The sequence below is a fragment of the Euphorbia lathyris genome, chromosome 4 (genome assembly GCF_963576675.1).
Source record: "Euphorbia lathyris chromosome 4, ddEupLath1.1, whole genome shotgun sequence".
Taxonomy (NCBI): Eukaryota; Viridiplantae; Streptophyta; class Magnoliopsida; order Malpighiales; family Euphorbiaceae; genus Euphorbia; species Euphorbia lathyris.
The window spans coordinates 2,450,319-2,461,082 of record NC_088913.1 but is presented as its reverse complement, the minus strand read 5'-3'; the positions used below and the strand labels follow the sequence as shown (position 1 = coordinate 2,461,082).

The following is a 10,764-nucleotide window of genomic DNA, read 5'->3' as shown; positions in this document are numbered from 1 at the left end:
TCAAATGAAGCTATTGACTATGCTTCTATGTGAATTTCAAATTTTACTTGATTTAAGGCTTAATTTGGCTGATTTACATATATACATATATGTTTTTGGTTTCAATATATATCTATATTCAACAAAATGAATTTGATGATTTCTTACGAATTGTTTTTGGATTGAGAAATCTGTTGCGGTTATTGTTGTTATTATTTTGGATTGAAGTCCAAATATGATTTTTATGAGTTGTGATATTTTGAAAGATAAAATGGTTTTGTCCATCTAGGATTGCCCGGGGTAGGAGTTGTAGGTTGTAAGACGTGTATGTTAGGAAGATATGAATGATATTTGAAGTTTTATTGTGGATTAACTAGGTTGAAATTTAGAGTTACTAAGAGTTATATTTAAATGATTGTTACAAAGATGTCGATATTGATAAATGATGAAGTTAATGCAAGGAAACATTAGAATTTGTGGTCTTATGATGATTATGAGGAATCTTGATAATGGAAAATAATTTTGTGATCTTGGAGATTATTTGAGGAAGAAAATTTAGATTAGAGAATGTGAATTTCGAGGACGAAATTTTTTAAGGTGGAGAGAATTGTCACGTCCGTGTCTAAATTTCTAAAATTTATATTTTGATATTAGTATATATTATAATTATTGGGTATGTGAAGTTAATTTGGTGCTATGTGAAAAGTTTGGAGTTAATTTGATGGTTTTAGGTGTAAATTAAAAGTTTAGGGTAATTTTTAAAAGATTATATAAAGATTGAGGATCAAACTGAATATTCACCAGATTTGGAGAAACCTGCGAGGAGGTAGAGATTATCATCTTCTGTTTTTTTTTTCTTTTCTTTTCTTTTTCTATTCCTTTTAAATTTATCAGTTTTCTCTGAACCGTTTCTCCACCGTTTCTTTGATTTACGGAGATTCGATCGTCCGAATCACTCGAAATTGGAACCCTAGCATCATTATATATAGATCTAAGTCCTAACCGGAGAGTTTTTAAGTTTCGGCAGTGTTTGGAGGGAAACGTCTTAGACAGAATTTAGAGAAGAATCGATCGGGTCAATTAATAGCCAAGGTAAGTAACTATCAACTATATTTTGAGTTTTATGTATATAGATATATATATAATCAAAGAATTTTCAGAAAATAATATTTTAGGGTTATGCAGGAATTTTATAAAATTGAGATTTTTCACGATCTTGCTTTTATTGTAAAATTATGGTTCAAATAAAGCTATTGACTATGCTTCTATGTGAATTTCAAATTTTACTTGATTATGTTGATTTAAGGCTTAATTTGGTTGATTTACATATATACATATATGTTTTTGGTTTCAATATATATCTATATTCAACAAAATGAATTTGATGATTTCTTACGAATTGTTTTTGGATTGAGAAATCTGTTGCTGTTATTGTTGTTATTATTTTGGATTGAAGTCCAAATATGATTTTTATGAGTTGTGATATTTTGAAAGATAAAATGGTTTTGTCCATCTAGGATTGCCCGGGGTAGGAGTTGTAAGTTGTAAGACCATATCTAATGGCGGTATGGCCAGAGTGTACGACTGGTAGCCCTAACTGTTAGGCAAAGAACGAGATATAAATGAGATATCTCGATATTGTTATGATTGATGTTATGATCTACACGGGTGGAATTCGAGGACGGATACACATACACAAATTTTATTTTATGAACTTAAGTTTTGAAAAGATTTTATAAGGTTTTGATGACTATCTTATAAACTTAAGTTTGAGTATATTTTATAAGGTTTTGATGACAATCTTATAAACTTAAGTTTGAGTATATTTTATAAGGTTTTGATTAAATCCCTTTACAAATGTATATATGTAGCTATGTTAAGTCAAGTTGAGTTTTGATAGCTTATAGTTTCTTACTGAGATTTTTGTCTCACGTTTTTAAATGTTTTAATGTTTTTAGGTGAGAAAGTACGAGTATAGAGAAGATTACCGACCGATTAGGCGAGGATTGGAAGTTGTTACTTATTGTTAGAATTATTATTAGAACCTTAGTATTTCAATTGTAATATAATGGAGTTAGTAAATATGTTGAGGTTCTTGAATGACTAATGTAGTAAAGATATTTTAAGTTTGAAATTTATGATATTTGGATAATTTGGAGACTCCTAAGTATTGATTGTGATCTTTCTATTTCACGTCCGATGCCGATTGATGTCGTCTAGGGTCGGGTGTGATACTTCATCACCAATTTAGGAGGTTAGTACACCAAAGGAGAAATCTCCGTTGTTCCACGAACTAAGGATACAATCCGAGAATAGAAGGGGGAGCGGCGGCTAGGAAGAGGGAACATAGTGAAAATTACCTTGTGCAATAGCTCTGAGTATTGTATTATTAATCTCAAGGTCTAACTTTAATTCTAACTGATTAGATTACGGACGGCCCATAAATAGATCAATAAATGGACCAGGACTCGCTTACTCCATTTATTCCTATACATATAAATAATGGTATTGGATCAAAATTTGTTATTACCTTAACCAATTAATTAATTGGATACATAAAAAGGGGAGAATAATTTATTATATTCACAAAACTTGTGCACTAAGTCTTACAACATCTTATACTTTTATATTTTAAATTGATTAAATTAGTCACTAATCTTAAGTCAAGGGGCAAATTCGTCCCAATTCTCATGCATGCACATGCAAAACTTCAACATGAGCATATTATAAAATAAAATATTAAAATAAGAGGCAAATTAGTCACTAGTTCTTTTAGTAATGCCCTAATACATAAATAACCCCTTGAACTTGTCCAAATATTACAACTGCCCCTCAACTTTTAATTATAACAACGTACCCCTTAAACTTATCCAATTGTAAAACATAACCCTCAAACTTGTCCAATTATAAAATATAACTTCAAATTGCTGACATGAACTGCAATTGAAGAAACACGTGAAATACAAAAGCTGCAACGCTCATAGAGTGTGATAATCAGATCTTTGGCGTGATAGGAATCCGAAGAAACGTTTTTACGGTTGCTTCAAGTACGGGGTAAAAAAATTTCCAATTTGGGGTTATGTTTTACAATTGGACAAATTTAAGAAGTAAATGGTTACAATTGAAAGTTTGAGAGGGCAGTTGCAATATTTAGATAAGTTTAGGAGGTTATTTATGTATTAGGATTACTCGTTCATGAAGTATTATTTAGGGTTAAGGTGCAAAAATACCCCTAACGTTTTGAGCCAGGAGCAATTTTACCCCTAACGTCTAAAATGGTGCAATTTTACCCCTAACGTTGGAAGCCAAGAGCAATTTTACCCCTAACGTTAATAAATTGGGTCAATTTGAGAAATAATTCATCAAACTGTCTTCTCGGTCATGAATGTTGTTATTTACACTTCATAAGTGCATCATTTTATCAGTAACAAATCACAAACATTTGTTGGGATGTGAAAAAAATAAAAAAATAAAAATATATACTGTCTTTTTATACGGATTAGACAAAAAAAATTCAAAAAATCCACCGAATTTATAAATATTAATCTCAAATTCTATTATTAATTTATAAAAAATATGAAATCCTTTTTTTAGAATGAATTATTATGCAATTGACGCAGAATAATGAACAAAAATATCTGTGTTTTATAATAGTGTCTGAAATTGATCCAATTTATCAACGTTAGGGGTAAAATTGCTATTGGCTTCCAACGTTAGGGGTAAAATTGCACCATTTTAGACGTTAAGGATAAAATTGCTCCTGGTCCAAAACGTTAGGGGTATTTTTACACCTTAACCCTATTATTTACATAAATACAGTAAAACTCATATCTTAACTACTCAGTCATCATTAATTGGTTTAAATAAAAAAAAAAAAAATTAACTGATATAATTTGATATATCATTAAATCAATATATCAGATGATGATACAACAATTTAATATTATCATATTAATAAAGTTAATAAGTCATTATGTTACGTTGCCAAAATTAACAAACAAGAATTAGTTTTTATTTATTTTTATTTTTCTAACCGTGTAACGTGTCATAAACTCAACTAATATTGTAATAAAACACTAGATAGTAGTAGAGCAGACATAGTCATCGGAAATTATTACCTTCTCAATCCCTCAAATTGTTACAATACTGCAACTGACCACCCGGGCTTAAACTTGTGACAACTAACCCTCTCAACTTATTTGGAACAAATAACCCCTCAAATTATTCAATAGTTGAAGACCAAAAGGTTAGAGTTTGAATCTCATATCTAAAAAATAATAATATTTTTTAATAGAAAAAAAACATCATTAGACCCCTGATCTTTTATTTTTTAGTTCATTAAGCCCCTGATCATTTATTTGAATACATTAGGTCTCTAATAATTTATTTTTAATCTCATTAAGCCTTTTATGACCAAATTAGTAAGTTATAAACATCTAATTTTGTTAAAAATACGTTATTAACTTTATCTGTATTTGATATTATTAAAAAAATTATTTTTTAGAGTTTGAATTAAGGTTTTTACAGTTTTCCTATAGCCACATTACACATCCAAAACTTCTTTCAAACAGTTAAAAAATACAAACTTCGAATACAGATGCAATGAATAACAGCCTGTTAACCGGATTTTATGTTCAAAATTAATTTTTTTTGGTCATCAAGAGCTCAATAAGACCAAAAATAAATGATCAGGGGTTTAATGTAGACCTGTCCACGGGCCCGAGTACTCGCCCTGTCCGCCCAGGCCCATGTCCTTTGGGTCGGGCTTGGACAATGCTAATTGATGTTAGGCACAGGCCCGCTAAAGCCCGTCTATTTTTTGGGCGGACTTGGGACTAATAAAAATAGTGCGGCCCGGTTCAGCCAGACCCGCCTATTAATATTAATTAATAAATTTTATATATTTATATATTAAATATTTATTTTTAAGTATTAAATTTTATTTTTTTATAATTAAAAAATTATGTATATATGTTTAGGTGGGTTTATATGGGATGAGCTTGCTTGGGATTTGATTTTTAAGCCTGAGCCAAGCCGAACCCGGCCCGAGCCCGCCTAAATTACTCGTGGGCTGGGCTGGGCTTGGGCTGAGGACTTTTATAGAAAAGCCCGTCTGGCCCGGTCCGAGTCCGGCCCAGCCTGACCTATGTAGTTTAATGTATCCAAATAAAAGATCAAGGGTCTAATGAACCAAAAAAATGAAAGATCAGGGGCCTAATGTTGCTTTTTACCTTTTTAATATATAAAATATTTAGGGTAAAGTTCAAATAAAACCCCTGTGGTTTCACTAATTTTCAGATAAAAGACTGTAGTTTACTTTTTGTCAAAACGAGGATGGAGGTTTTCAACTTTAGCAAAATAAGGATTTTTTCGATTGATACTATTAAAATCACCCTTAACAACTTCAAAAATGACATATTTTAAGAACTACTAATATTCTAAGCAACTTTAATTTTTCAACTTTTTTATTTCGAGATTATTTAGATGATGTTTGGTAAAGAGAGAGAAAGTTAATGTTTAGAGAGAGAAAGTTCCAAAAAAGATGATTTTCTAAAATCGAAAATGTAGTTCCATAGAAAATATGACATTGAACAACTTTAATTCTTGAAAATTTTCATTTTCAGATCGTTAAAGATAGTTTTAATAGCATTATTAAAAGTGTGAAACCCCAATCATCGTTTTGACAAAAAGTAAACCACGGTCCTTTATCTAAAAATTAGTGAAATCACAGAGATTTTATTTGAACTTTCCCCAAATATTTATGATGAATAACAGTGTACTTTAGAGGTATTCTCGTACTTGTCCCATACCCTTTTACAGAATACAAATAGTACTATTAGAATCGAGTAGTACTGGTGTACCATTGTCATCCCTAACTACCACCCCCATAAAACTAACAAATTATTATTATTATTGTTATTATTTTACTTCTCCCCATAAAAATGTGAAAACTAGAAAATGCTTTTTTCTTTTTCTTTTAATTAAGTTTATTAATTATTATACATAAATATTAAAAATATATATATTTAAAACAACAACCGGTCAAAATTTAACTGTCATCATCCATCTCAAGTTCCCACCGAAAGAAAACTCATCTCTTCTTTTAACTCAAACACCAAACCAAAAGATATGACCTTTGAACCTCACCAAAAGTCTCTCCTCTTCAAAATGCCTACAAAATGCCTCTCTCTCCTCCTCATCTTCTCCACCATTCTCCTCCCATCATGTCTTCTCTTTCTTCTGTTCGTCTTCTTTCCCCCCCAATTCCATCCCCCTCCTCCGCAAGACCCAGATCAAGAATCTTCTCTGCGGTGGCTCAGCCGGTGGTGGAGGTGGCGGTGGATTCCGAGAGAGTGGAGCCAAGAGTGGAGGAGAAAGATGGGTATTGGGTTTTGAAAGAGAAGTTTAGACAAGGTATTAACCCTCAAGAAAAGTTGAAGATTGAGAAAGAACCTATGAAGCTTTTTATGGAAAATGGGATTGAGGAGCTTTCTAAGATGTCTATGGAGGAAATTGATAAAAGTAAAGAATTTAAGGATGATGTTGATGTTAGACTTAAATGGCTTGGTCTCTTTCATAGAAGGAAACATCATTGTAAGTCAAAGTTCTTACCTTTTTTGCTTCTAGATTCTGATTTTCCTATGTTTTTTGATTTTTGTGTTTTGAGATTTTGTTCTTAAATTGAGTGAATATCAGATTTTTAGTAATGTGGTTGTGTTGAATTGGGGAAAACTAGATTTATAGATCAACCTTGATCAATCTTAGCTAGATTAGTGAGTTTCATTGATGGGGATGACTTAAATGTGGAATTAATGATCAGTAGAGCTGTCAATTTTGTGTTTCGTGTCAAAATCGAAATGAAATGTTTAGTACCGTGGTTGTGTTGAATTGAGGAAAACTAGATTTAAAGATCAAATCTTGATCAATCTTAGCTAGATGAGTGACTTTCATTGATGGGGATGATTTAAATGTGGAATTAATGATCAGTAGAGCTGTGAATTTCGTGTTTCGTGTCAAAATCGTGATGAAATGTTTAGTAGTGTGGTTGTGTTGAATTGGGGAAAATTAAATTTAAAGATCAAATCTTGATCAATCTTAGCTAGATCAGTGACTTTCATTGATGGGGATGACTTAAATGTGGAATTAATGATCAGTAGAGATGACTATTTCGTGTTTTGTGTCAAAATCGTGTTATCTCATATATATGTTTGATATAGTTTTATATGTTATAAATGCTAGAAAAATGATTTTGGTATCAATTGTGTCGTGTCAGTCGGGTTGTCATCTTGCTTGATGGTGAAGTCCCAGAGGTGGATTCTCTTTCCATTAAGTTTTCGTGTCAGAAATTACCACTCCTAATGATCGGAATGGTTCCTAAAGTTGGGATTCAAGGCAAATTTAGCCTCGAATCGAAGTTTAGGTATCAACTTGGCAAGTTTTGACAAATTGTATCTATACAATTAGTTTTAATAAAAATTTTTTTATAAAATTTGGGCATTTTGTCAAAATTTGCCAATTTAAGGATCGGGTTGAGTTGATAGCTAAACTTCGATTTTAGTTCGGTTTAAGACCATTTTGACCCTTAATTCTTTAAATGTATGATGGAACTGATTTGCTCTTGATGTTCTATTAAGTTCTAAGATTTGTCTTGAGTGGTTAAGTGTAAATGTCGAGTTCGAATTTTAGTGTACACATAAATTCAGGAATACGATAGAAGTTCTCTCAAAATAGTATACATTGACTAGGTGTATTATTTCAGGAATACGGTAGAAATTCTCTCTAGCCATTTTGTATGCAAAAATTCACCGGAAATATCGCGACATAGAATACATTTGACTATATGCCAACTAAATACGGTGCCAAATACGTCTGAAATAGGCATGGCAGACACACGGTGGCGCATCCTAGCCACAAGTTTTTTTTCAAAAAATTCACATTCTTGTCCGACATGTCACTTAGTTGGTATATAGTCAACTATCTTCTATGTCACGTCAATATTACCGTAATAACTTTATCGAATCAACTGTGACCCTCGTAAAACAAATCCCGAACTTCAGTGATCATTGGGATGTTCTGTTTTTCATTATTTGGGATGTTCTGATTAGTAAACAGGAAAAAACTTTTCAATTTCAATCTTCTGTTGTTCCGTTGATTCGAAACAAAGATCGAATCTTGATCGATTTTTTATTGAACTAATTGATTTGCATTCGATGTTCTATAATCCAGACGGCCGATTTATGATGAGACTCAAGCTACCAAATGGAGTTACAACAAGTGAACAAACAAGGTATTTAGCAAGTGTGATTAGGAAATATGGAACTGAAGGTTGTGCAGATGTTACCACACGGCAAAACTGGCAAATTCGCGGCGTGGTATTACCCGACGTCCCCGAAATTCTCAAGGGTCTCGCTGAAGTTGGCTTGACAAGTCTGCAGAGTGGTATGGACAATGTCCGAAACCCCGTTGGAAACCCCCTTGCCGGAATTGATCCACTCGAGATCGTTGATACTAGACCGTACACTAACTTGTTATCCCAATTCATCACTGGGAACTCACTCGGCAATCCCGCTTTCACTAATTTGTAAGTCGTTTTGACGTTTTTTATGTTTGAATTCGGGGTTCTGCGAAAGACGGGTAATGTAATGTAATGTAACGAGTTTTCTATGTTGTTGCAGGCCGAGGAAATGGAATGTATGTGTTATAGGGTCTCATGATCTTTATGAACATCCTCACATTAATGATCTTGCTTATATGCCGGCTACTAAAGATGGGCGTTTCGGGTTTAATTTACTGGTGGGAGGATTCTTTAGTATCAAGCGATGCGCTGAGGCTGTTCCGCTAGATGCTTGGGTCTCCGCAGATGATGTGTTGCCACTTTGTAAAGCAATGTTAGAGGCCTATAGAGATCTCGGGTTCAGAGGAAACCGGCAGAAGACGAGAATCATGTGGTTGATTGATGAACTTGTGAGTAAAGTGTCGCACATATTTTTACCGATATTTTGAATAATTTACGAATTGTTCAAATTTTGAGTAGAATTTATCAAAAACTTAAAAATTGGTTCGGAAAAAAGTGGGTATCTACATGAAGCATTCAACTTTAGCACGAATTGATCGCTTTTTCGGAGTTTATAACGCTTAGTTTAACGTTTAGTAATTGCGTAATGCAGGGGATTGAAGGGTTCAGATCAGAAATAGCGAAAAGAATGCCGCAACAAGAGCTAGAGAGAGCGTCATCCGAAGATTTGGTACAGCCACAATGGGAAAGAAGGGACTATTTCGGTGTACATCCACAACGCCAAGACGGGCTAAGCTACGTAGGCATACACATTCCAGTCGGGCGTGTCCAAGCAGACGACATGGATGAACTAGCCCAAATAGCTGACACATATGGCTCAGGTGAACTAAGACTAACTGTGGAGCAAAACATCATAATCCCCAACATCGAAAACTCAAAGATCGAAGCTTTACTCAACGAGCCTCTATTAAAACACAAGTTCTCGCCCGAGCCACCTATTCTAATGAAAGGGTTAGTAGCGTGCACCGGAAAACAGTTCTGCGGGCAAGCGATCATTGAGACGAAAGCTAGAGCAATGAAGGTGACAGAGGAAGTTCAGAAGCGAGTGTCGGTGACACGGCCAGTCCGGATGCACTGGACGGGGTGTCCGAATAGCTGCGGACAAGTACAAGTGGCGGATATCGGGTTTATGGGGTGTATGACAAGAGATGAGAATGGGAAGGTTTGTGATGGGGCTGATGTTTATTTGGGGGGAAGAATTGGGGGTGATTCACATTTGGGGGATGTTTATAAAAAGGGTGTGCCTTGTAAGGATTTGGTGCCACTAGTTGCTGATATTTTGGTGGAAAAATTTGGGGCTGTTCCAAGGGAAAGGGAAGAAGAGTTGGAGGATTAATGTTTGATTTTTGCAAAATCTTGTAGGAGATTAGAGAAAATTGATCGGTGGAGGTGAAAGTGCGTGAAATGGGGTGAAAGTATGAGAAATGGGGTGAAAGTGTGCGAAATTGGGTGAAAGTGTGTGAAATTGGCTTCATTTATTGGTATGTAGAGAACTTGATGGTATAGTACTTATTATGTAAAATGATTAATAAAAGTAACACGATTCAAAAATAAATAAACATGCTCTTACGTAGGGCGACCAATTTAGTACGCATTTTTGAAATTTTTGAATCGAAAAAGATTTAATATTAAATTGAATTGTTGATTTTCTTTTTCTTTAGTACTAAAGTGAATTGCAAAACTTGTAGGTGTTTAGAGAAAATTGATCAGTGGGGTGAAAGTGCGTGAAATGGGGTGAAAGTGTGCGAAATTGGGTGAAAATGTGAGAAACTGGCTTCATTTATTTTATTGGTACGTAGAGAACTTGAAGTTATAGTACTTATTATGTAAAATGGTTAATAAAAAAGTGACACGATTCAAAAATAAATAAACATGCTCTTACGTACGGCGACCAATTTAGTACACATTTTGGAGATTTTTGAATCGAAAAATATTTAATATGGAATTGAATAGTGGATTTTCTTCTTCTTTAGTACTAAAGTGAATTGCAAAACTTGATCGGTGGGGTGGAAGTGCGAGAAATAAGGTGAAAGTGTGAGAAATTGGGTGAAAATGTGAGAAACTAGCTTCATTTATTTTATTGGTATGTAGAGAAGTTGATGTTATAGTACTTATTATGTAAAATGGTTAATAAAAAGTAACACGATTAAAAAATAAATAAACATGCTCATACACTGGGCAATCAATTTCTGACATGATTTGGACTGGGT

The 10,764-nt window shown here is 33.6% G+C and overlaps 1 protein-coding gene across 2 annotated transcripts; it reads left to right on the top strand.

Moving 5' to 3' along the window:
* Positions 1–6,115: 6,115 nt before the first annotated feature.
* LOC136226206 (ferredoxin--nitrite reductase, chloroplastic) lies at positions 6,116–10,393 on the top strand. 2 transcript variants are annotated; one of them, XR_010687628.1, is made up of 5 exons: positions 6,116–6,573; positions 8,206–8,560; positions 8,655–8,943; positions 9,147–10,035; positions 10,243–10,393. XR_010687628.1 is itself a non-coding variant. In XM_066014554.1 (4 exons), exons 1-4 carry the CDS (start codon positions 6,159–6,161, stop codon positions 9,888–9,890), a joined length of 1,803 nt encoding a protein of 600 aa, XP_065870626.1. In that variant the 5' UTR covers positions 6,116–6,158; the 3' UTR covers positions 9,891–10,148. The 2 variants fall into 2 exon arrangements, 1 of the variants encoding a protein (XP_065870626.1); XM_066014554.1 differs by lacking the exon at positions 10,243–10,393 and having other exon boundaries at positions 9,147–10,148.
* Positions 10,394–10,764: the final 371 nt, after the last annotated feature.

Bases quoted from the DNA above. Each gene is read 5' to 3' on its own strand.
- LOC136226206 (XM_066014554.1), top strand. From the start codon at position 6,159: ATGCCTCTCTCTCCTCCTCATCTTCTCCACCATTCTCCTCCCATCATG. The intron at 6,574-8,205 runs GTAAGTCAAAGT...TCTATAATCCAG, and splicing joins TCATAGAAGGAAACATCATT to ACGGCCGATTTATGATGAGA. The intron at 8,944-9,146 runs GTGAGTAAAGTG...TGCGTAATGCAG, and splicing joins TGTGGTTGATTGATGAACTT to GGGATTGAAGGGTTCAGATC.